Genomic DNA, 25,835 nt, shown 5'->3' on the forward strand with positions numbered 1-25,835 from the left:
CATATTGTGAACAGCGAATGCAATAGACTAGATTGTGTGAAGTGCAGGTTGCTGCTTCACCTGGAAGATGTGCACACTGAGCATTCTCCCAGTTCTTCCGTTGTCACTGTATATGTTCCTATGAAGCCAACTTCCACAAGGGAGCCTCTGGAATGTCCACCTTCTTCCTCAACCAAGGATTCCCCATCACAGTTGATGACAGGGCCCTCCACCAGGTCCAACCTATCTCCTGTACTTCCGCCCTCACCCCCTCACTTCCCTTCCGCAACAGCGATAGGGTTCCCCTCGTCCTTACCTACCATTCCATCAGCATCCACATCCAGAAGATCATCAGCCACCATCTCTGCCACGTCCAGTGAGATGCTACCACCAGACACATATTCTCCTCGGCTCCCTTGTCTGCCTACCACAGGGACTGCTCCCACCAGGATCCCGTAGTCCACTCTTCTTTCAATCCCAACATCTCCTCACAGCCCCACAGCACCTTCCCCTGCAAGCGCAGAAGGTGTAAAACCTGCCCATTTACCTTCTCTCCCCTCAGTATCCAAGGGCTCAAACTTATCTTCCAGGTGAAGCAACACTTCGCCTGTACTTCACACAATCTAGTCTACTGGCATTCACCAGATCATTATCTACTCCTTTGTCCAACAGTTCTCTCTCTTTGGGCTCTATCCCCACCTATCATTTACTCCTTACCCCCTTTCCCACCCTATCTTCTACCTATAAACTGACATTTTCCAAGGTAATATCAATTCTGAAGAAGGGTCACCAGACCAAAACATTAACTCTGGTTTTTCTTCACAGATGCTGCTCGACCTGCTGAGTTTTATGCAAGGTTCAAAGATGAGAATATTAATCAGGGTTTTGCTTGACTGGGCAACAACAAGCCCAGGGGTGTTAGGGAAGTGGGACCCGCACCAAATTTAAGACACTGTTTTAGACGACTGTACATTTATGGAAGTTAGAATACGGGAGACGGGCCAAGAATGTGTTGGAATAGACAGCTCTAGAGGTTATGAAGGCACGGATGTGGGCTTCACTAGAGAAGACCTGGGGTAGGTAGTCAGTTTTAGTGATCGCCTAAATATGAGGTCAGAAGGTCATCTCAGGATCAAAGGTGATGCCAAAATGGTGATGGTTTACTAGCACACAGCTGCCATGGTGAGAGTTGGAGTGGGCAGCTGGGGAGCAGATTTCAGAGCGTGGGGTGAAAACAATGGCTTCAGTTTCACCAATATTTATTGGAGGGAATTTCTGCTCATCCAGTACTCGATGTCAGATATAGAGTCTGATAATTTAATGACAGTGGGGGAGCTGAGAATAGCGATGATCAGGTAGAGTTAAGTATCTTCAGGGTAAGCGTGAAAATTAATGCTTTGCTTTTGAGATGAAGTCACTGTGGGGCCATGTGTAGATGGCTGAAAATTAGAGCATGACTGTGTTGCTAAGTCCCTCATGTCATTAATAAAATCACAGCAAAGTGGCAGCTTAATTAGACATAATTATTCCTAGCGACTGTTATGATAAATAAGCAAATTAGAAAGGCCGGTAAATTGTGCTAAACAATTACAGACACTTCAGCACCGAAGTTGGTCCCTGGGATGGCAGAGCTGACATATGAAGATAGATTAAACCTATATTCACTGGAATTTAACAAAGAATGAAGGGGGAATTTCAGAGAAACCTAGAAAATTCTAATAGCACCAATTCCAATAAGCGGATAACTGTGAGAAGGGGGACAGTGAACGCAAGTTTGAGAATATTGAACTTGAATGCACATAGTATAAAAAATAAGGCAAATGAGCTTGTAGCACAGATTGAAGTTGGCAGGTACGATGTTGTGGGTGTCACAGAGATGTGGCTGCAAGGGGTTCGGGGCTGGGAAATAAATATCCAAGGATAAATGGCCTGTCAAAAGGGCAGGCACATGGGCAGAGGGAGTGGGGTTGCCTTGTTTGTTGAAATGTAATTAACATTGTAGACATGCTGGCCGAACCAGTGGGTTTGGCTGCAAACATTTTGTCACCCTGCTCGGTAACATCGTCAGTGCGCCTTCAGTGAAGCGTCGGTATTCTGTCCCACTTGTTATTTACACACCTCGGTTTGCTAGAGTGGTTGGCATTATTTCTGGTTTGTTCCTTAGTGGTTTGTACACAGGGTCTAATTCAAGTTACAAGCCAAACAGAGACACGCCAGGGAATTCCTGGAGGCCAGGTACTCCAACCGGAACTCCATCAACAAACATATTGAATTCGAGCCTGTGTACAAACCACTGAGGAACAAAATTGAAAGTAATGCCAACCACTCTAGCAAACCGAGGTGTGTAAATGACAAGTGGGACAGAACACCGACGCTTCACCAAAGGCGCACTGACGATGTTACCTAGCAGGGTGACAAAATGTTTGCAGCCAAACCCACTGGTTCGGCCAGCATGTCTACAACCTTAATTTCATTTCAACAAACAAGGCAACCCCACTCCCTCTGCCCATGTGCCTGCCCTATTGACAGGCCATTTATCCTTGGATATTTATTTCCCAGCCCTGAACCCATTGCAGCCACATCTCTGTGACACCCACAACATCGTACCTGCCAATTTCAATCTGTGCTACAAGCTTATTTTCCTTATTTTGTATACTATGTGCATTCAAGTTCAATATTCTCATTCTTGCATTCACTGCCCCCCTTCACACAGTTATCCACTCATCTGTCTTCTCTGCCCGGTCCCCATAAACCTTCAACCCATTACTCATTAAAGATCTATCTCCCCCTTAAATTACTCAATGTCCCAGCATTCACATACTCTGGGGTAATTAATTCCACAGATTCACGAGCCTTTGAGAGTAATTTCTTGTCATCTGTTTTAAATCAGCTCACCCTTCACCTAAAACTATGACCCTTGTTCTAGATTGCCCCACAAGACGAAACATACTCCCTACATCTAATTTGTCAATCACTTTGCATCTCATATACGTCAGTTAGATCTCCTTTCGTTCTTCTAAACTGCAGAAAGTATAGGCCTTAACTCCATTATATATTACATCAAATATATTTGAGGCAGAGATGGGCAAATGACTGATCAGGAATGGAATCTAGGCCCAAAGGGAAAAGGCAGGAAAGTGGAGTTGAGGATTATCAGACTAACATGATCTCATTGAGTGGTGGAGAGAGGGTGATGGGCTGAATGGTCTACTTTGTCTCCAATATCTTATGGTCGTGTATCGCTTTTTACTCCAAATATGTTTAATTAATTGTGTTTAAATTCTCCACATGTAGTGGTAGGGCTGGAGTCTGAGTCTCTGGATCATGACTATAGTTCTCTAATCACACTGCAACATACCTTAGGTATATAAAATTATGAGGGGCATAGATGAGGTGAATAGCAAAGGTCTTTTCCATAGCTTTGGGGAGTTCAAAACTAGAGTGTATATGTTTAAGGTGAGGGGTGAAAGATTTAAAGGAGATGTGAAGGGTAACATTTTCATGCACATGTGGTTCACATGTGGAATGAACTGTCAGAGGAAGTGGTATTTGCAGATACAGTTACAACATTTAAGAGACAATTGAATAGATAAATGAATAGGAAAGATTTAGAAGAACATGGGCCAAGTGGAGGCAAGTGGGACTAATTTAATTTGGGAACCTTGTTTGGCATGGGTGAGTTGGACCAAAGGGTCTGTTTCTGTGCTGTACAACTCTGTGACTCTGTGACTGTACCTCTATTAAAGCTGCACCTTCATAAAACCAGTTATAGAGTCATACTGCATGAAAACAGGCCCTTCGGTCCAACTCATCCATACCAACCAGAGATTCTAAATGAATCCAGTTCCATTTTCCAGCATTTGGCCCAGGCCCCTCTAAACCGTTCCTATTCCTGTACTCATCCAGATGCCTGTTAAACATTGTAATTTTACCAGTTCCTCTGGTGGCTCATTCCATATATGGACCACCCTCTGTATGAAAAGGTTGCTCCTTAGCTCCGCATTAAATCTTTCCCCTCTCACCTTAAACTTATGCCTCCTAGCCTTGGACTCCCCTACTCTGGAGAAAAGACCTTGGCCGTTCACCCTATCCATGCCGCTCGTCGCTTCATAAATTTCTATACGGTCACCTCTCAGCCTTCAGCTCTCATTCTCACCTGACATTGCAGGATTGCGACTCCTTGGAATTTTTGCAGAACCAAGAGTTCTGTGCTCTCCTACACTCAGTCCCAGTGATTAAGCCAGTTTGGTTCTGATCCAGGCTCAGGAAGCAGCGCCGAGCTCGTCCATGTTCCTTGGCTGTCAGCAGTCTCAGCAATGAGTTCTGGAGGAAAACCAGAAAAAGCCAGGTCAAGCCTGAGAGGTATCAGAGATTCGTCAACTCTGATGGAGATGAGCTCATAACAAAATACATATGATTTAATGCTCCCTACAGGAAGGACTTGATTGCACCAGAGGTGGTGCAGAAGTGATATAGCAGGACGTTGACTGGGCTGGGGCAATTCAGCTCTGAAGAGAGGCTGGATAAGACTGGGGTTGTTTTCCTCAGATCAAAGAAGGCTGGGGTTTGCGGGGGGCGGGGATCTGATTGAGGTGTACACAGGTCTGAGGGACATAGATGGGGTAGAGTGGGAGAAGTGATGCCCTTGTGGTAGCATTGCTTGACTATTAATACAGATACAGGTTCAAATCCTGCCATGGCAGGTGGTGGAATTTGAATTCAAAAAATCTGAAATTAAGAATCTACTGATGACCATGAAACCATTGTTGACTGTCGGAAAAACCCACCTAGTTCACTGATGTTCTCTAGAAAAGGAAATTTATCATTCTCCCCTGGTGTGGCCTACAATGACTCTAGTCCCGCAGCAATGTGGTTGACTCTCAATGTCTTCTGAAGTGCATGAGCAAGACACTCAGTTGAATCAATGGTGGCAAAGTCTCAACAAAGACAGCATGTAGACTGCAGTCTTTCAAGAAAGTAGCTCACCAGTACCTTCTCAAGGGCAACGAGGGGTAGGTAATAAATGCTGGCCCAGCCAGTGACGCCCACATCTCATGGGTGAAAGAAAAAAATGAAAGAAACCTCCCCTTTAGAAGAGGGCTCCATTAACAGAAGCACAGATTTAAGGTCAGGAGCAGGAAGTTTTCAGGACTTTTAAGAAAGCATTTTTTCACCCAGAGGCTGGTGGGTATCTGAAGCTCACTGCCTAAAAGGGCCCTAGAAGTGAGGACTATAAAGACATTTAATGAACATTTGAAATGCCAGAGCATGCAAGGTTTCAGGCCAAGTGCTGGAAAATGGGTCGAGAGGAGATAGATGCTTGATAAACGTCATGGGCACAATGGGCCGAAGGGTCTCTTTTTATGCTGTACTATCTCTATGATAAACACCACATGAATGGGCAAAAGTCAAGTTAAGGATATCAAAAAAGCACAAGAAGTTTTGGAGAGAATAAGGCAAATCAAAAATAGTAGTGGATGAAGAGATGTAGAGCTGGATGAACACAGAAGGCTAAGCAGCATCAGAGGAGCAGGAAAGCTGACGTTTCGGGCCTAGACCCTTCACCAGACCTTGTTATCTCAGAATCTCCAGCATCTGCAGTTCCTACTATCTCTAATGAATCTCCTTCAACAATACCCATCCCTCACTGCTAAAACCCTGCCCTTAAATTTTCTCTTCCACATCTTACACATTCTCCCAAATCGTATCCCATCCCAAATGCTCGCCCACATCCTCCACAATCACCTCCACCCCCTCACTCACACCCTCCACAACCTTCATGTCTCCAACCCCCACATTTTCCACACCTTTAAATCTCCCCACATCATTTTCACCCACATCCCTACAACATCTCTGCACCCATGTCCCCGTCCAATGACTTCTGCACCCATATCCACCCCACAACTGTATCCCTCCCACATCTTCCACACCCATATTCCACCATACTCATAGCCCCTCCACATCCTCCACACCCATAATGCTCCCACCTCCCCCATCTTCCACACCTGTATGCTCCCCATATCCTCTGCATCCATATCCCTCCCACATCCTCCACACCCATGTCCCTCCCACATCCTCCACACCCATGTCCCTCCCAAGATTCTCCACAATCCATATTCCTCTCATATCCTCCACACTCACATATCCCCAACATCCTCCACATCCGTCCATACACACCCCGACATCCTCAACATTTACAGCTCCTCTCCCACACCTTCACCCACATCCTTCTGCCCCACACACCATGAAAATCCAACACAGACCCACCTCAGACCGGAATCTCTGCAGCACCAGTAATGACTCGTGATACAAGAAATCTGTCCACTCCACCTGGCCCTTCTTATCACCATCCAGAGCTGAAAACTGCAACACAACTAATTCCTCCTTCTCCTCGTTCATCTGTTCATCAAAGATCTGCTTGTGAATGTAGTGTTTGTAATGCAGAAAATCATCTAGTGTCAGGCAGGACTCTGGAAAAGCATAAATTAGCAGTTTAGCAACTCAGTGGACACAAAACATTCATTTCACTGCTATTGTTCACTCCCTTCAACGTACACAACGGCTGGTTTTTCTTTATCTTCAGGATGCAGGCTTCACTGACTGGGCCAGCATTTATTGCCTGTCCCTAGTTGCCCTTGAGAAGGTGGTGGTAAACTGTTTTCTTGAACCACTCCAGTCCATGTGCTGAAGGTTGACCTACAATGCCTTTAGTGAGGAAATTCCAAGATATTGACCCAAGAACAGTGATATATTTCCGAATCACAAAAGGCAACATTGAGTTACACACTGGCCTCCCAGGAACTGACAAAAAGACACAGACAGACAGTACAGCAACTGACACTGAGCCAGCATAGACCCAGCAATGATGAAGAAAGAGGTATATGTCCAAGTCAGGACAGCGACTGGCTTGGAGCGGACTTATAGGTGTTCCTATGTATCTGCTGTGCCCTATCACTTAGAAGGCCAAAATCCTGGAATTCCCTCTCTAAAGGCATTGTGGGTCTACTGACAGCATATGGTCTGTAGCGGTTCATGAAACCACCACCCCACCACCTTCTCAAGTGCAACTAGGAATGGGCGATATATGCTGGTCCATCTATTGACACCCACTTCCCACGAATGAATTACAAAGAACCCACCACCCTTCCTTCCTATAAAGTACTTAGGGGCTCTTACTTTTTAATATATAAACAGAGACTGCTATTCTCTATATTTTATACAGGGGCTATTGCTCTCTATAATGTACCTCAGAACGGTTAGTCCCCATATATTGCCTGTCAGAGTGGCAGCAGCTATTACTCTATATAACATACACAAGGGCTGTTCTTCAAATAAACCTGTTGGACAGCAACCTGGTGTCGTGTGATTTTTGACCTTGTCCACCCCAGTCCAACAGCATCACCTCCACAACATAGGGGCTGTCATGCCCTATAATAGGGGAGGGGCTGTTATCCCCTATGGCATACACAGGGGTTGTTACTCCCTATAATATAGACGGTTATTCCATCAAATTCCCTCCCAAATGGCATTTTCGGTCAACTAACAGCAGGTGGACGCAACAGTTTAAGAAGGCAGCTCACTACCACCTTCTCAAGAGCAACTAGGGACGGGCAATAACTGCTGGCCCAGCCACTGTCACTCTTAAAAAATATACTCCAGGGCTGTTACCACCTAATATATAAACGGGGCTGTTAGTCGCTCTAATATGGACAGTCTATATATCTAGCATACACTGGGGCTGCTAACCTCTGAATTCTAAAAAGGCACAACTATTCAGTGTAATACACACTGACTGTTATTCTACATAATACAGACAGAGGCCGCTATTCTCTACAACATACACAACAGCTGCAATTCTCTGAAGTACACACAGGGGCTAATATTCTTTATAATATAGACAGGTTTGTTATACTAGTTAATATTTATAGACTCTGTTTGCTGCTTTGTGTCTCAAGGTCTGTACATCAGTGTGCTGTTAAGGAACATGCTCATGTTAACACCACAGTACCACTGCTTGTAACCTCAGGGAATAAAAGTCCCTTACTTCATCTTACCTCTTAATGCATGATACTTTAGTGGAAACATGCCCCTCTGTTGTAACATAATAGTTGAATATTAGCCCAGATAGTTATGCGCCTTAAGAATGTAATGCTTGTACTTGGTGGTTAATTGTAATATCCAAGCTCAGCTCCTTCTGTTACAGGAGATAACATAAACTAGAAAAGTACTCGTGGTAGGGGACTCGATAGTTCGGGGAATCGACAGGAGATTTTGTGGGCAAGATCGGGATTCCCGGAAGGTATGTTGCCTCCCTGGTGCCAGGGTCCGGGACGTCTCCGATCGGGTGTATAAAGTTCTAAAAGGGGAGGGCGAACAGCCAGAAATCGTGTTACATATTGGCACAAATGATATAGCCAGAAATAGGTTTGAGGATATAAAAAGTGATTTCAGGGAGTTAGGATGGAAGCTGCAGAGCAGGACGAACAGAGTATTGTTCTCTGGTTTACTACCGGTGCCACGAGATAGTGAGGTGAGGAACAGGGAGCGGGCGCAGCTGAACACGTGGCTACGCAGCTGGTGTAGGAGGGAGGGCTTCAGATATGTTGATAATTGGGATGCCTTCTGGGGAAGGTGGGACCTGTACAAGAAGGACGGGTTGCATCTGAACTGGAAGGGGACCAATGTCCTGGGTGGAAGGTTTGCTCGAGTAGTTCGAGAGGGTTTAAACTAGTATGGCAGGGGGGTGGGAACCTGAGCTGTATACCAGAGGTGAGCGTTGATGCAGGTGAGGCAGTAGCAAGAGGTAGACCAGCTAGTGGGAAGGATTTTCCTGGGAAGGAACCAAGGGATCGGTTAAAGTGTGTTTGCTTCAATGCAAGGAGTATCAGGAATAAAAGTGATGAACTTAGAGCATGGATCAGTACCTGGTGCTATGATGTTGTGGCCATAACAGAGACATGGGTTTCTCAGGGGCAGGAATGGTTGCTGGATGTTCCAGGGTTTAGAACATTTAAAAAGAATAGGGAGGGGGGAAAAAGAGTAGGGGGTGTAGCACTACTAATCAGAGAGGGTATCACAGCTACAGAAGCTTCCTTTGTCGAGGAAGATCTGCCTACTGAGTCAGTATGGGTGGAAATTAGGAACAGCAAGGGAGTAGTCACCTCGTTAGGGGTTTACTACAGGCCCCCCAATAGCAGCAGGGAGATTGAAGAAAGCATAGGTCGACAGATTTTGGAAAAGTGTGGACGCAGTAGGGTTGTTGTAATGGGTGACTTTAACTTTCCTAATATTGATTGGAACCTCCTTAGAGCAGAAGATTTGAATGGAGCTGTTTTTGTAAGGCGTGTTCAGGAGGGTCTCCTAACTCAGTACGTTGACAGGCCGACGAGGGGAGAGGCCATTCTAGACTTGGTGCTCGGAAACGAGCCGGGGCAGGTATCAGATCTTGTGGTGGGAGAGCATTTTGGTGATAGTGACCATAACTGCCTCACATTCTACATAGCTATGGAGAAGGAGAGGATTAGGCAGAATGGGAGGATATTTAATTGGGGAAGAGGAAACTATGATGCGATTAGACATGAGTTAGGAAGCATGGACTGGGAGCAGTTGTTCCATGGTAAGGGAACTATAGACATGTGGAGACGGTTTAAGGAACAGTTGTTGGGAGTGATGAGTAAATATGTCCCTCTGAGACAGGCAAGAAGGGGTAAGATTAAGGAACCTTGGATGACGAGAGCGGTGGAGCTTCTAGTGAAAAGGAAGAAGGTAGCTTACATAAGGTGGAGGAAGCTAGGGTCAAGTTCAGCTAGAGAGGATTACATGCAGGCAAGGAAGGAGCTCAAAAATGGTCTGAGGAGAGCCAGGAGGGGGCAAGAGAAAGGCTTGGCAGAAGGAATCCGGGAAAACACAAAGGCATTTTACACTTACGTGAGGAATAAGAGAATGGTCAAAGAAAGAGTAGGGCCGATCAGGGATAGCATAGGGAACTTATGTGTGGAGCCTGAGGAGGTAGGGGAAGCCCTAAATGAGTTTTTTGCTTCTGTCTTTACAAAAGAAACGAACTTTGTAGTGAATGAAACCTTTGAAGAGCAGGTGTGCATGCTGGAATGGATAGAGATAGACGAAGCTGACGTGCTGAAAATTTTGTCAAACATTAAGATTGACAAGTCGCCAGGCCCAGATCAGATTTGTCCTCGGCTGCTTTGGGAAGCGAGAAATGCAATTGCTTCGCCACTTGCGAAGATCTTTGCATCCTCGCTCTCCACTGGAGTCGTACCTGAGGACTGGAGAGAGGCAAATGTAATTCCTCTCTTCAAGAAAGGAAATAGGGAAATCCCCGGCAATTATAGACCGGTAAGTCTCACGTCTGTCGTCTGCAAGGTGTTAGAAAGGATTCTGAGGGATAAGATTTATGACCATCTGGAAGAGCATGGCTTTGTCAAATACAGTCAACACGGCTTTGTGAGGGGTAGGTCATGCCTTACAAACCTTATCGAGTTTTTTGAGGATGTGACTAGAAAAGTTGATGAGGGTCGAGCTGTGGATGTGGTGTATATGGACTTCAGTAAGGCATTTGATAAGGTTCCCCATGGTAGGCTCATTCAGAAGGTCAGGAGGAATGGGATACAGGGGAACTTAGCTGCTTGGATACAGAATTGGCTGGCCAACAGAAGACAGCGAGTGGTTGTAGAAGGAAAATATTCTGCCTGGAAGTCAGTGGTGAGTGGAGTTCCACAGGGCTCTGTCCTTGGGCCTCTACTGTTTGTAATTTTTATTAATGACTTGGACGAGGGGATTGAAGGATGGGTCAGCAAGTTTGCAGACGACACCAAGGTAGGAGGTGTCGTTGACAGTGTAGAGGGCTGTTGTAGGCTGCAGCGGGACATTGACAGGATGCAGAGATGGGCTGAGAGGTGGCAGATGGAGTTCAACCTGGATAAATGCGAGGTGATGCATTTTGGAAGGTCGAATTTGAAAGCTGAGTACAGGATTAAGGATAGGATTCTTGGCAGCGTGGAGGAACAGAGGGATCTTGGTGTGCAGATACATAGATCCCTTAAAATGGCCACCCAAGTGGACAGGGTTGTTAAGAAAGCATATGGTGTCTTGGCTTTCATTAACAGAGGGATTGAGTTTAAGAGTCGTGAGATCTTGTTGCAGCTCTATAAAACTTTGGTTAGACCGCACTTGGAATACTGCGTCCAGTTCTGGGCGCCCTATTATAGGAAAGATGTGGATGCTTTGGAGAGGGTTCAGAGGAGGTTTACCAGGATGCTGCCTGGACTGGAGGGCTTATCTTATGAAGGGAGGTTGACTGAGCTCGGTCTCTTTTCATTGGAGAAAAGGAGGAGGAGAGGGGACCTAATTGAGGTATACAAGATAATGAGAGGCATAGATAGAGTTGATAGCCAGAGACTATTTCCCAGGGCAGAAATGGCTAGCACGAGGGGTCATAGTTTTAAGCTGGTTGGTGGAAAGTATAGAGGGGATGTCAGAGGCAGGTTCTTTACGCAGAGAGTTGTGAGAGCATGGAATGCGTTGCCAGCAGCAGTTGTGGAAGCAAGGTCATTGGGGTCATTTAAGAGACTGCTGGACATGTATATGGTCACAGAAATTTGAGGGTGCATACATGAGGATCAATGGTCGGCACAACATTGTGGGCTGAAGGGCCTGTTCTGTGCTGTACTGTTCTATGTTCTATGTTCTATGTTCTATAAACATTACTGCTTCAGATAAAATACATTGCTGAAGGCAAACTCATCACAGCCATCCTCCACAGTTGGAACGTTTGAGCTACAGGGAGAAGCTGAATAGGCTGAGGCCATTTCCTTGGAGCATTCAAGTCTGTGGGGTGATCTCATATACAGGCTTATCTGTTACAAGGGGGACACGGATAAGGTAAATAGACAAGGTGTTTTCTGGGGGATGCAGAGTCCAGAACTAGAGAGTGTAAGTTTAAGGTGGCATGAGAAAGGTTTAAAAGGGACCTAAGGGCCAACATTTTCACACAGAGGATGGTGCGTGCATGGAATGAGCTGCTTCAGGAAGTGGTGGAGGCTGGTACAATTACAATATTTAAAAGGCATCTGGATAGGCATATGAATAGGAAGAGTTTAGAGAGATGTGAGCCAAGTGCTGGCAAGTGGGATTAGATTAAGTCAAGGCATCGCGTCAGCTCAGATAAGTTGGAGCAAAGGGTCTGTTGCCATGCTGGTCATCTCTATGACTATAATATGCACAAAGGCTATTCTTTCCCAAGATATGTACAGAGCAGTCATTCTCCATTATATACATGGAGTCTACAGTCCGATAAAAATGCACAGCTAGGGCTCTTGCAATGCGGTGGCAGTGTCTGAACTGGGGGGCTATGTGTAACACCTGCTTCAATGGTGCGTAACAACAGGTTGATTAGAAAATACCCAGACAGGGGCTACTGTTCCTGTAGTGTACATGGAGGTTGTTGTTCTCGATAATATACAAAGGGGCTGCTATTCTCTGAAATATTCACAGCGGCTGCGATTCTCTATAACAAATGCAGCAGCTGCTATAATATGTAGAATAGCTAGTAATTTCCATTACACCCATAGGGTTCTAGCGTTTCTGTTATATAAACAGGAAAGGAGCTGTTGTTCTCCATAATATACAGACAGAGCTGTCAGCTATATATTCTACAGGGCCGTTTGTCTTTATCAATTCATAGGATGTGTATGTGGCTGGCCTATCCAGCAAGTATTGCCAATCCCTAATGGCCCTTGAGAAGATGCTGGTAAACCACCTTCTTAAATGCAACTGAGCAGCTCACACGGCCTTCTCAGTGGGTAGTTAAGAATTAACCATGTTGCTGTGAGTCCACATTTCCTTCCTGAAGGACATTAATGAACCAGAAGGGTTTTTTTTGCAACTATCAATGACAGTTTCATGGTCATCACCAGCATATAATCAGGAGACTTGGGGTTGAGGAACCTGTCCACAAGGCACTGACCACACTCCTTTGGCTTTTCATCTGGAGTTACCTCACAGTCAGCTGTGGCACCTAGAAACTGCACACATTGACATAACTCCGACAGGATCTCACACAACTGGTGGAACAGTAGCCTCCCAATAGGCTGCTCATCACAAAGACACTTATAGTCCTTCTCAATCGTCTGTCTCAGCTCTTCACACAAGCTGATATGGGAAAACTGCAGCATCAGACACCATTTCTTGCTCTTTCCTTTCCATCGCCATCAATTCATTGAATTTAAATTCCACCCAGAAGCCATGGTGAGATTTGAACTAAAATCCTCAGAACACTAGCTGGTCCTCTGGAATACTTGTCCCATGAGATTAGTAAACCAGAAGGATTTTATGTCAATCCTGTAGTTTCGCAGACATCGTTACTGGCATGAGTTTTTTAATCCAAACTTGTTTAAAATGTGAATTTTATTTTCAATTCCAAAGCTACCATGACAGGATTAATCCTCACATCTCAGGGACACTTTGCCTCGACATTTGATTTATAAAGGTACCGCAATGATTTAGAAGCAGAAACTGAGAAAATAGGAGCATGATGGGCCATTCAGCCCTTCAAGCCTGTTCCGCCACTCAGTTTGATCATAACTCATCATGCAACTAAGTCCCTTCTTTCCACTTGCCCCCCATATTTAAGGCTTGAGGGGAAAATCAAGATTGTTTTTCTCAGTATTGAGAATCTGAGTTTTTCACTCTCCTCGTAATTCCCTACCTTTGTCGCTATCACCTTCAGCACAGCAGGGAAGGGAAAATTCCACCCACAATCTTAACCACTGAATTATCTCATTCAAGGTTAAAAAAATCAGGAAGCAAATTTTCACAACGGGAGAAGATGTTTCCCTTTGTGGTGGGGAGCCAAAGCTCAGGACCAGAAATAAAGGACAGAAATATAGGGACAGCCAACTTATAAATGTCCAACTTACAAATGTCCAATTTACAAACACTTGCGCTTGTGGGCATGATCCCGTGCAGGGTTATCATTTTAAAGACCTGACATATGAACTGTTCCTGTAATCACAAACAGCTGCTTTACATTGTCCTGCATTGTTTCTCAACTTGCATACGAACTGACTTGTTCACAACTCAGAAACCTCCTGTAAATTGATAAATCCAAGAGGGAATGCAGGAGAAATTGTCTTTATTCAGAGGATGGTGAGGATGTGGAGTGTGCTATCATATTCAGAGAGAGGTTGAGGTGGACAGTTTAGGTACCTCAAAGGCAAAGACTGATAAATATAAGAGCTGTAGGAACAGAAAGATGTGCTGAGGGGACAAGCTCAAGTAGGATGAGAGAAGGCTTGCGGGGATCAAAAAGGCTGGTCAAAGAGCCTGGATCCAGGCTCTAACTTCTTTGGAATTCTAAGCTAAACGTGCTGTGAACCCTAAACCAGATGGTCAAGTATGAATCCAGTGGAAATTCCTTTCCTCAATTGCAAATTTATTTACAGAATGCAGTACCAGATACCTCTACTTTCCCCACTACCAAAGATAAATTGACTCGTCTAACATCACTGCCTAGACCGTTCCAACAGTCCCTTTTTACGTGTGCGCAAGGTACTTTGTCAAGTGATACACTCCATTTATCCTGAACCATAACTCGCACATTTGATATAATATTAAAGCTTGGTGCTGTAGTCGAGACTTATCTTGTTTTCGACCGAGTGTAGTGTTAGAGTAACCGAATTGCCAAATTATTTCAAACCAAAGCTCTGTTTGACAATACAGTATAACTCAGTGATGTTGACAGAAGTCAATATTTGGACTGACCTGGGATGATCCTGCATTGTCGGAAAACTTCCTTCAAACTAAACATCTCCTCATCTGTCAGCAGCAGGTTCACATTATCCTAAAACAGACAGAGAGATGAGAGAGAAAGAGAGAGAGAGAAAGACAGAGGGAGAAAGGCGGTCAGAGAGGGAGGGAGAGGTGGGGGAGGGGGAGAAAAGTGGGGGCGAGATGGGGGAGGGAGACAGAGGGAGAGGGAAGGAGGGAGAAGGAGGGAGAGAGGGGAAGGGAAGGTGAAGGAAGAGAATGAGAGAAGGAGGGAGGGAAGATCAAGAGAGGGTGGGAGGGAGAGACAGGGAAAGAGAGAGGGACACAAGCAGGACAGACAGAGCGAGGGACAGAGTCAGGACCTGGTTGGAATTGAGGGTGTGTTTCAGCCTACAGTTAGATTACCTCACATACAAACCATTATCATCATATACACCCAGAGAAAATATAGACACCTTTTTAAAACATTTGCTCAGTCATTGTGGGCCAGCATTTACTGCCTGTCCCTAATTGCCCTTTGAGAAGATGGTGGTGAATTGATTCTTAAACCACTGCAGTCTACGTACAGCAAGACGGCCCACAATGTTATTAGGGAAGTGCAGCGAAATTCCAACAGACTTCCAGGATTTTGACTAACGGAAGGAGCGAGCACAGGTTAGTTCAGAGTGAATCATGTTTAACTAACTTGTTTAAGTCTCCTGAAGAGGTAACAGAGAGGGTAAATGTGGGTAATATGATTGACGTGGTGTATGTGAACTTCCAGAAAGTTTTGATGAACTGCCATTGAAACAATGCTAGAGCTCACAGTCGCAACACAGATACAAAATTGACTGATTGACAGGAAACAGAGCAAGGCTTGTAACGGGGTTCCTCAAAGGGCGATTTTTGAACCCTTACTTTTCTGATAAATATTAACAATCTAGATATTGGCACATGGGGCAAAATTTTAAAATTTGCAGATGGCACGAATGTAAGAACTAGGAGCAGCAGTAGGCCATTCAGCCCGTCCAGCCTCCTCTGTCATTCATACGATCGTGACTGATCCCATCTTGGTCTCAACTCCATTTTCCTGATCAGAAATACTCCTTCATGCAAAAGGTGATAGAACATAGAGCCATCACAGGGAGTGACTGAAGCAAGTGGTCTCAAAGCATTTCTAGTGGACGTTGAACAAGTAGTTGAGGGAGAAGGGAGTATGGGTTGTGATGGTACAAAGAGGACACAGAAGTAAGTGCGAAAACAAGTGATAAGGATGATACAGAATATGCAGATGGATAGAGACAGATTAAGTGAATGGGCAAAAGCCTGGACAATGGGAATGTATGTTGGGAAAATGTAACATTGTGTACTTGGCAGAAAGAATAGAGGAGCTGAATTTTATTTAAATGAAAAAAGCTAGAGGGATTTAGGGGTCCTGTCCATAAATCACAAAGCGCTAGCATCAAAATTCAGCATGTAATAGGGAAGGCTCAAAAACAAAGTTGCTGGAAAATCTCAGCAGGTCAGGCAGCATTTGTGAAGGCAAAAACAGAATAAACATTTTGGATCCGGTCCCCCTTCGTCAGAACTGATGGTGCTGGGAAAACATCAGTTTATATACAGAGAAAAGGGAAGGGGAATGGGGTGGAGTAAACAATAGGACAGAGCCTAAAGAGAGAGAAGACCGTTGGACAGACAAAGAGGTGAATAGTTATTAATGGGGACTGTTAGTGACTAACAACAGGGGGTGTGTAGTGGCAGGCTGTGCGGTAACAAGGCCTGGTTTGTGGGGTAGGGGGCTGAGACATTGCAGAGTTTAGGCCTTAAAATTATTGAACTCGATATTGAGTCCAGAGGGCTGCAGAGTCGCCAAGCGGAAAATGAGGTGTTCTTCTTCCAGCTTGCATTGAGCTTCACTGGAACACTGCAACAAGCCAGAAATAGATGTTGGCCAGGGAACAGGGTGGTGTGTTAAAGTGGCAGGCAACAGGTAGTTCAGGGCTTTTTGCGAACTGAATGTAGATGGTCTGCAAAGCGGTCACCCAGTCTATGCTTTGTTTCCCCAATGTAGAGGAGACTACATTGTGAGCAGCGAATGCAGTAGACTAGATTCTGGGAAGTGCAGGTGAAGTGTTGCTTCACCTGGAAGGTATGTTTGGGCCCTTGAATAGTGGGGAGGGAGGAGGTAAATGGGCAGGCGTTGCACCTTCGCCAGTTACAGGGGAAGGTGCCATAGGGCTGTGGGGGTGTGTTGGGGGTAAAGGAAGTGTGAACCAGGGTGTCCCGGAGAGGTGGACAAGGGAGGGGAGGGGGATATGTGCCTGCTGGTTGCACCTTGCTGGAGGTAGCGGAAATGGTGTCTCATGAAGGGAAGGCAAATGGATTGTTTGCTTTTAGCTCAAAGGGAATAGAGAATAAGAGTAGGGAAGTCTTGCACAAACCACGAAGGTACTAGTCAGACCACACCCAGAATATTGCGAACAGTTTTGTGTCCTTTATCCGAGAACAGATATACAAAAAGATGTATAAAGAAAAGATATACTGACACAGGAGGTAGACCAGAGAAAATTGATCACAGGGATTTACTGTCTTATGAGGAAAGATTGAGCAGGTTGGACTGGTACTGATTAGAATTCAGAAGAATGACGGTCAACTTTATTGAAATATATGAGATTTTTAGGGGAGATGTTGAAAGGCTGTTTCCCCTTGTGCAAGAGTCTAAGACCGGAGGGCATAATCTCATAATAAGGGTCACACATTTAAGATGGAGATGAGGAGAAATGTCTTCTCTCTCTCAGAGGATTAGCAATGTGTGGAATTCATTACCACAGAGGGCTGTCAAGGTTGGCTCATTAAGTATATTCAAGGCTGAGATAGACAGAATTTTAATTAATAAGGGAGGCAAGGGAAAAAGGCAGGAAAGTGGAGTTGAAGATTATCCCAGCCCAGGGAGATGACTGGTGGTGGTTTAACCTGAGGGTCACCATTCCTCAGGCCGGGGGAGAGAATGAGCAGGTGAGTCCTTCATGGTAACTACAGCTGGTGCGGGAATTGAGCCCACTCTGTAGGCATCATTCTTCATCATAAACCAACCATCCAGCTCGCTATGGGAATATCTGCAGTAATTGTGGGATATAGGAATGTGTACAGTAATGGCAAGATATGGGGATGGGATCTATAATTGTAGGATATGAGAATGTTGGCAGTAATTATAGGATATGGAACATATGCAGTAACTGTCAGGCTTAGGAATGTGATCAGTTATTGATGGATATGGAAATTTATTCCATATTTGTGGAATCATCTGTAGACTTTGAAATGGTGCTCTGCATACCTCCATTTGGTCATTAAGATATATCAAGGAAAGTAGAGAGTCCATTACCACCCCTGGGAAACCCAAGTGCTCACTTCCACCCAGGCTAAGATAGTCCATTCACTGCTTCTCCAGCCCAGGGTCTGGCAAGATTATAGTGACTTTACAAATATTGATCATATTCCCATATCATATAATTAATGATCACATTTCCATTTTCTACAATTACTGCACACATTCCCATATGCTCAATTACTGGTCACTTTCCCATATCCAACAATTACTGATCACATTCCCATATCCTTCAATTACTAATCGCATTCCAATATTTTATAGTTACTAATCACTTTGCCACATCCACCAGACAGACCCATAGACACTCCCAGGAAGTGTTACTGCATGGTGTGCAATGGATTCCAATCTGCAATGCTAACAGCTCTTACCTTAAACAGAACAGGATCCTGTCGGATATTAGAGTCCCTATTTCCATTAGCTAAGGCTGGACAGACCTTTGAACTTGAGTTGGAATGAAGAATGATGCAGTAATGATCAACGAAGTGGATAGTCAGAGACCTCAGGAAGACCCAGTGACCAGCATAATAGACAGAAACATAGCACATGGAATTTAACACAGGGAGTGATGGATTTTGGTAGAAAAATGAGTTGCAGCAATATAAAATAAATAATGCAGTTTTATAAGTGAGAATCCTAGAGGTTTATTCACATTAACAATGCAGGACACAATGCGAAGGTTGTTAGAGGCTATTGGAGCCCTATGATCACGGGGATGGAGAACAGAAATAATTTTTTATAAATCACTCAGTCCTCAGCTGGAGTAATAATCACACTTTTAGAAGGACGTGTGGGCCTTGGAGAGGGAACAGAGTTGATTGATGTGAATAGTAGCAGGGCTAAGGGATTCCAGTTATGTTGAGAGACAGTTCTCCTTCGAGCAGATATTGATTGATAGGTTAGAAAACATGAATGGGTTTGGTACAGTAAATTACAATAAACCGTTTTCACTGGCAGGAGGCAACAGATGACATGCTTTTAAGATAATTGCCTAAAGAACTCGAGGTGAGATGAGAAAACACTATATCCTTCCTGGGAAATTGATGGGTCTACAGAAGCAATGCCTGGTAGCAGATCCGGTAGGAAGGTTAGGAAGAGAATCGGATAAACACTTGGAGGGACAATATTGCGGGGCTGAGAGAAAAGGCAAGAAGACAGAACGGTTGGATAACTCAACCAAAGAGCTTACAGAGCTATAATGGGCCAAATGGCTCCCTATTTCATGGTATCATACTTTGATTCCAACTCAAATGTGGAGACCAGTTAATCCTGACTAATGTGAAAGTGTAAACTCATTTTAACACTTTTTGTCCAGTCATTATGAGAAATGCACATTACAACAAATCCATTAACAAAATATAATCAGGTGTGTGATCCGTGTCAGTGGGATACAGGATTGTGACCACTGCCTGTGATATATAAGATTGCAGTCCATGTCTGTGGGATAGGGATTGTGAGCTATGTCTATGGGATAAGACGGTAACAAATAGGACGGTCACTGACGGCCAGGACCCCTGGAGGGTGACTGTTTGGAAGTCAAAAGTTTGAAAGTGGTGATAGAAAACAAAAAGCTCAGCTGCTAAGAGCTGCCCTTGAGCCTGCTCTGCCATTCAGTAGGATCATGGCTGATCTGACAATCCTCATGTCCACTTTCAGCTTTTTACTTTAGCCCTTGATATTCCCCCAATCACGAATCTATCTCAGTCTTAAATATACACATGGACTCTGCCGCACAGCTCTCTGTGACAAGGAATTCCAAAAAGAATTAACCCTCGGAGAAGAAATTCCTCCTTATTTCAACCTTAAGTTGGTGCCCCTTAATTCTGAGACCATATCCTTTAGTCCTAAACTCTTCCATAAGGGAATTAACCTTTCCACATCTATTCAGTCATGTCCCCCAAAGATTTTGTATGCAACCTGCTCAACATTTGCTCAGCCAAAGAAAAGGCTTCCCTTCCCCTCTCTGCTGTCTTAGGTGCGTCCTTGGCATGTCTTGCCAGGGCAAGGTCACCAACTCCAAGGTCCGGCAGTCTCACACTCATTGTGAAGTCAACAACATCTGCTCTGACTCAATCACTTTCACTGGATAGATTTCAGCCATTTACATAGAGACCTCCTGCAGTGAGTTGGCCACCAGATCACAGCCTCCAAGGTGTCCATATCCCTTCTACAAGAGCCAGTCAATGAGATATGAAGGTGGTGGAAAGTGACCCTGATGACTGGAGGATGGTCACTGATGGCCAGGACCCCTGGAGGGTGACTGTTTGGAAGTCAAAAGTTTGAAAGTGGTGATAGAAAACAAAAAGCTCAGCTGCTAAGAGCGTCCCAGAGAAAACTGAGGCCACAGCATCCTGCACCTTCCCAGCTCAGCGTCTTCTTCTGCAGTAACTGAAGCAGAGACTGCCCTGTCAGAGTACAGTTCGCATACCACATCACACAATGCTTAACACATAGTTAACCACCCCAGTGCAAAACGCATATAAAAAAACAGTGAACATAGAACACTCTGAAGGGATAAATACAAAGTTAAAGTGCCTCTACTCTTTTAAACTGAAAATAAAGCTCTCTCTACACTGTACCCATCAAACATTCCCAGGACAGGGACTGCATGGGTTTAGATACAGAGTAAAGCTCCCATGTGGCTTCCATATGCTTCATTGTAGAAGGCTGAAGAGGATCCCATTCAATGTTGCAAATGATAGTGATGTCTTGAAGAGAAGATTGCGACAAACCCTTTTCTCTGGTTGGACAGTCAATAAAAAAGGGAAACATTCTGAAAGAACATTGAGGAGGAAGTTGAAGACACGCCCTCCACATGAAAGGTTCAGGAAATCTGAGAAAAAATTTGTACACTTGTCATGTGGAAAGAGGCCACTCAACCCATCAAGTCTGTACCAACCTTCCGGAGAGCATCCCACCCAGACCCAGCCCCCTACATTAACCATGGATAATCCACATAGCCTGCATATCTTTGGGTTGTGGGAGGAAACCAGGGCACCCAGAGGAAACTCACACAGACACAGAAATTGCACCCAGGTCCCTGATGCTGTGAGGTAGCAGTGCTCACCACTGAGCCACTGTGCTGCCCAGAAATCAGAAATATAACTTTTCAAAGCTGCATTCAATGAGTGTTTGATGGGTGAGAGCCACTCCATAGTAAATATAAACACAGTGTACCAGACTGGATTACAGGCCGAGAAACAGGGAAAATGTGGAGAAATGAGAATGAGATTGAGATATAAGTGATCCTAGGCCTCACTGAATGGTGGAAAGCCCATTTGCTGTTCCTATAGTTGCTGGAAAATATCATCACTTCTAAATTGACACTATTTCCATTTATGTAAGACTTTAACATTGTGAAACATCCCCAGGTGCTTCATAGGAATGTCACTAACTTGACCAAGACACATGAACGGATGTTAGGTCAGAATTGTGTTTTAAAAAGGAGAGATTAAGGGAGAGAATTCCAGAGCTCGGCTACCAGGTAATAGCAGGGATGGATGTCAATGATGGAGAGATGAAAATAGCGGGTGAGCTAGAGGCCAGACTTGCAGGGGGAGGTGTGGAGGACTTTCGTGGAGTTTATCTGAAGGGGAAAGTCGTGACGTTTGTGAAGAAATGGTGAAACCACAGAGGGATTGGAAAGCAAGGATAGAAATATTATTAAACCAAGGCATGACTAGATTGTGATCCCACCATTTCTCCCAAGCTCCAGTCCTCAATCCTTATGAAGCGTGAACTTACACAGTATTGGCAGCTCCAGCCCACTGTAGTGTGGGCCAGTTCCTTCAGCTCCTGGATGCTGCTGGGGCTTAGGCAGGCCATACGTCGCAGGCAGCCATCATGAAAGACCCGGGTGCAGATCCTGCAGGGATAAAGGTCGTCTGCTGTCCAGACCTCACAGACGTCGCACATTTCATCATTGACTACCTGTCAAAAAGAAAGGAACATTTGAGCCACTCTGTCACAGAAATATCTCACCATCATCACTTTTCATTCAGCAAACGTGTTTGTTATCATCCCTTCTCCTTTCTTCTCTCCCTTCGTTCAGTCTTTCAGACTGGACAATGGTCAGTGCAACCTGACATTGATGACCACTCTGCTCCTGACAGGATTCCATGATTCCAGGCTAATTATTTTAATAGAGCACTTTCACTTCACCTATGCATGCTGGGATAGTTGGCTGCTCATTGAACATACCTGGAATTGACAGCGAATCTCACTGGATCACAGCCTCTGACGTAGGATCCACTAAATCTACACTGATGAGATAACAGTGATGGTGGCTAAGGATGGTCATATTGAGATAATGAATTTATAAAAGACATTTGATAAAGTGGCACGTTAACAATGTTTGTAAAATTGAAGTCTGCGGGACAGCAAAGCCTGAAGACAGAGTAGATTCTGGGATAAAACAAAAACACATAAGAAAGTAAGGATTAGGAACAGGAGTAGGCCACACAGTCCTTCAAGACTGCTGCACAATTTGATAGGATCAATGTTGATCCGGTTGGAAACTCCATTTTCTTATCAGCAATGCCTGCCTCCGCCCCTCCCTTTATAGCCTGGAATCCTTTGTCAATTAAAAATTTAGCCTTGAATATATTCCATGGCTCAGCCCCAGTGCTCTCCCAAGGGAAAGAACAGCAAAGCCCTTCAGACTAAAGCAGAGAATGTGTGAGGTTACACTAAACCTGGATGAAACACCAGTCTGGCACCAACTGGGTCAGATTTTCTGAGGAGTGGAAATCTCATGCAGAGTGCCACTCCACCCCTGCCATTCTAAGAAAGCAGGGAGCTCTGCATTTCTGTGAGGAGATTCCATCCAGGTCTCGCTCAGAAAGGCAGAGTGGTACTCTCATTCTGTGATAATAGGAACTGCAGATGCTGGAGAATCCAAGATAATAAAATGTGAGGCTGGATGAACACAGCAGGCCCAGCAGCATCTCAGGAGCACAAAAGCTGACGTTTCGGGCCCAGACCCTTCATCAGATGAAGGGTCTGGGCCCGAAACGTCAGCTTTTGTGCTCCTGAGATGCTGCTGGGCCTGCTGTGTTCATCCAGCCTCACATTTTATTATCTTGGTACTCTCATTCTGACAGTTCTTTTGGAGCGCAGAACTACCGAGGCAAGCCATGTCCCCTTGTCAGCAGTCAGCTGCCATATTTTGAAAGTTAAAGACCCTGCCAAACCTTAACAGCTGCTGTCAAACAACAGATACATAAGTATGATGATGTTAGCGTGCAGTGAGGGTGTGGTGCTAAATAGGTGGGCAGGCGAGGGGAGCATGCCAATTGAGTGCCAGCTGGGTGGGGTGCCAACCAGGCAGGGTTTGTGTGGCCAGTGTGTAGGAAGCCAGCTGACTGGGAGTAGATTGAAGACGCTAGCTAAGAAGGGTGCCAGCTTGGGGATGGAGGAGTTTCCTGGGGGTAGGATAACAGACAAGCAGTGGGTGATATGCCAAGTGGGAAGGGTTTACTTAATTTAATCCAAATCTTCTGAATTTACCTGATTTAAATAGAGACTTTCAGAGGCTTCCAGATGCAGAGGAACTTCCCAGAAGAACATTCAATTTCCTGGCCAGTTCCTTTGGATTGTGAAACAGTAATTCCCCAAGGTCTCCATGAACAATCCTCACCTGCACCCACAGAATGACTGTCTGGCCATCAGAGAACCAGGATCAGAAAGCATTGGAAGCATTTAGGAGACGATGTTGAATAAATTGATGAGGATGGTTCCAGTGATGATGGATGATGGCAACTTGGCTAAAGAGGTTAGATTGTTCCACTTAAAGCAGAAGAACAGATGGAAAGATTTTCAAAGTGTTTGAAGTCATGAAGAGAGCAATTAAAGCAAAACAAAATGGTTTCCAGTGGCCAATGGTTCTAAAACATGAGAAAAGATTTAGAGGAGATTCTACAGAAGATGATTCTAAAAAAGCAGCAGAAGTGAGGAAACATCATCATCATCATCATCATGGAATGGGTGGTTCAAATGTGCTGCCTGACAGGGAGGTGGCAACAGATTCAATAAAAACTTTCAAAACAGAGATGGATTAATACTTGAAGAAGAAAAGAATTCAGGGACACTGGGGCATCGAGCAGGATTAACTCTTTGGAAAGGCCAGTGCAGATTCAGTGGGATGAATGGCCTCTCTCAGTGCCAGAAATGCCTCATTGCATCCAAAGTGAATGAATGCCTACCCAGTCACATCAAACTTCACTTTTCCTCCTTTGATTTTTCCTGCTCACTTCCACTATCCACATCAATTTTCCAATTGTTGCTTTGATCTACAAAACAGACAGTGGACTGACCTATCCCCTCCCTACCTCCCCACCTATACTCTCTCCACCTATCTTCTTTACTCTCCATCTTCGGTCCGCGTCCCCCTCTCTCCCTATTTATTCCAGTTCCCTCTCCCCATCCCCCTCTCTGATGAAGGGTCTAGGCCCGAAACATCAACTTTTGTGCTCCTGAGATGCTGCTTGGCCTGCTGTGTTCATCCAGCCTCACATTTTATTATCTTGGAGTTCCTACTCACCTACTGTCTCCTGCAAGAGCCGAGAATTATCATTGCTTGGGGGCATAAACTAAGTGTGGCATGAATCAGAGATAATGGAAACTGCAGATGCTGGAGAATCCGAGATAACAAAGTGAGGAGCTGGATGAACACAGCAGGCCAAGCAGCATCTTAGGAGCACAAAAGCTGACGTTTCGGGCCTAGACCCTTCATCAGAGCCACTTTATGTGGCATGAATCAATTCACTTTCAGTCCCATTGTATACTCAAGTTGATACTGACCCCTAGTATCAGAAATATACATATCAGACAGAGTTGGGAAGCAAACAGGGTGAAGGACATGAACTTAGTAGGCTGTACTAATTCAGCAAGTGACAAATATGAGAGTCTGTCAGTTCAGAATGTGCTTCAATTGGCTGCTGCTCTGAAATAGATACCAGAGGGAGTAGGTGAGGTGAGTTGCATTTGCTCTGTATCTGAACTCATGTTGTTCCTGTCCTGGGAGCGTTTGATGGGGACAGTGTGGAGGAAGTCGACAGTGAAGAAGGTTATCTAAGAGGAAAATGGGATCTCGATCAACTGGACCAACAGACAAAGAAATGGCAGATGGAGTTTAATTCAGATAAATGCGACATGTTGCATTATAGTAAGACAAACCAGGGCAGGCCTTACGCAGTTAATTGTAGGGCCGTGGGAAGTGTTGTGGAGCAGAGAAACTGAGGGGGTGCAGATACACAGATCTTTGAAAGTGGTATAAGAGGTAAACAGGATGGTGAAGAAGGTGTTCAGCATACTTATCTTCAGTGGTCAGAGCATATAGAACATTACAGCACAATACAGGCCCTTCGGCCCTCGATGTTGTGCCGACCTGTCATACCAATCTCAAGCCCATCCAACCTACACTATTCCATGTACGTCCATATGCTTATCCAATGATGACTTAAATGTACCTAAAGTTGGCGAATCTCCTCCCGTTGCAGGCAAAGCGTTCCATTCCCTTACTACTCTCTGAGTAAAGATCTACCTCTGACATCTGTCCTATATCTTTCACACCTCAATTTAAATCTATGCCCCCTCGTGCTCGCCGTCACCATCCTAGGAAAAACGCTCTCCCTATCCACCCTATCTAACCCTTTGATTATTTTATATGTTTCAATTAAGTCACTTCTCAACCTTCTTCTCTCTAATG

General features: G+C 44.8%; 1 protein-coding gene across 7 annotated transcripts in view; it reads right to left on the reverse strand.

Annotated features, from left to right (window-relative positions):
- phf24 (PHD finger protein 24) overlaps nucleotides 1–25,835 on the reverse strand; it is a 175,387-nt gene that overhangs the window by 7,366 nt on the left and 142,186 nt on the right. For all 7 annotated transcript variants that reach the window (XM_059644942.1, XM_059644940.1, XM_059644936.1 and 4 more), the window contains 4 exons: nucleotides 21,872–22,057; nucleotides 14,758–14,836; nucleotides 6,247–6,449; nucleotides 4,136–4,302 (listed from right to left, as the gene is read on the reverse strand). In XM_059644942.1, the coding sequence (XP_059500925.1) occupies nucleotides 4,136–4,302; nucleotides 6,247–6,449; nucleotides 14,758–14,836; nucleotides 21,872–22,057 (635 nt within the window). The remainder of the gene's footprint in view (nucleotides 1–4,135; nucleotides 4,303–6,246; nucleotides 6,450–14,757; nucleotides 14,837–21,871; nucleotides 22,058–25,835) is intronic.

Source organism: Stegostoma tigrinum, chromosome 3, assembly GCF_030684315.1.
Source record: "Stegostoma tigrinum isolate sSteTig4 chromosome 3, sSteTig4.hap1, whole genome shotgun sequence".
Lineage (NCBI taxonomy): Eukaryota > Metazoa > Chordata > Chondrichthyes > Orectolobiformes > Stegostomatidae > Stegostoma > Stegostoma tigrinum.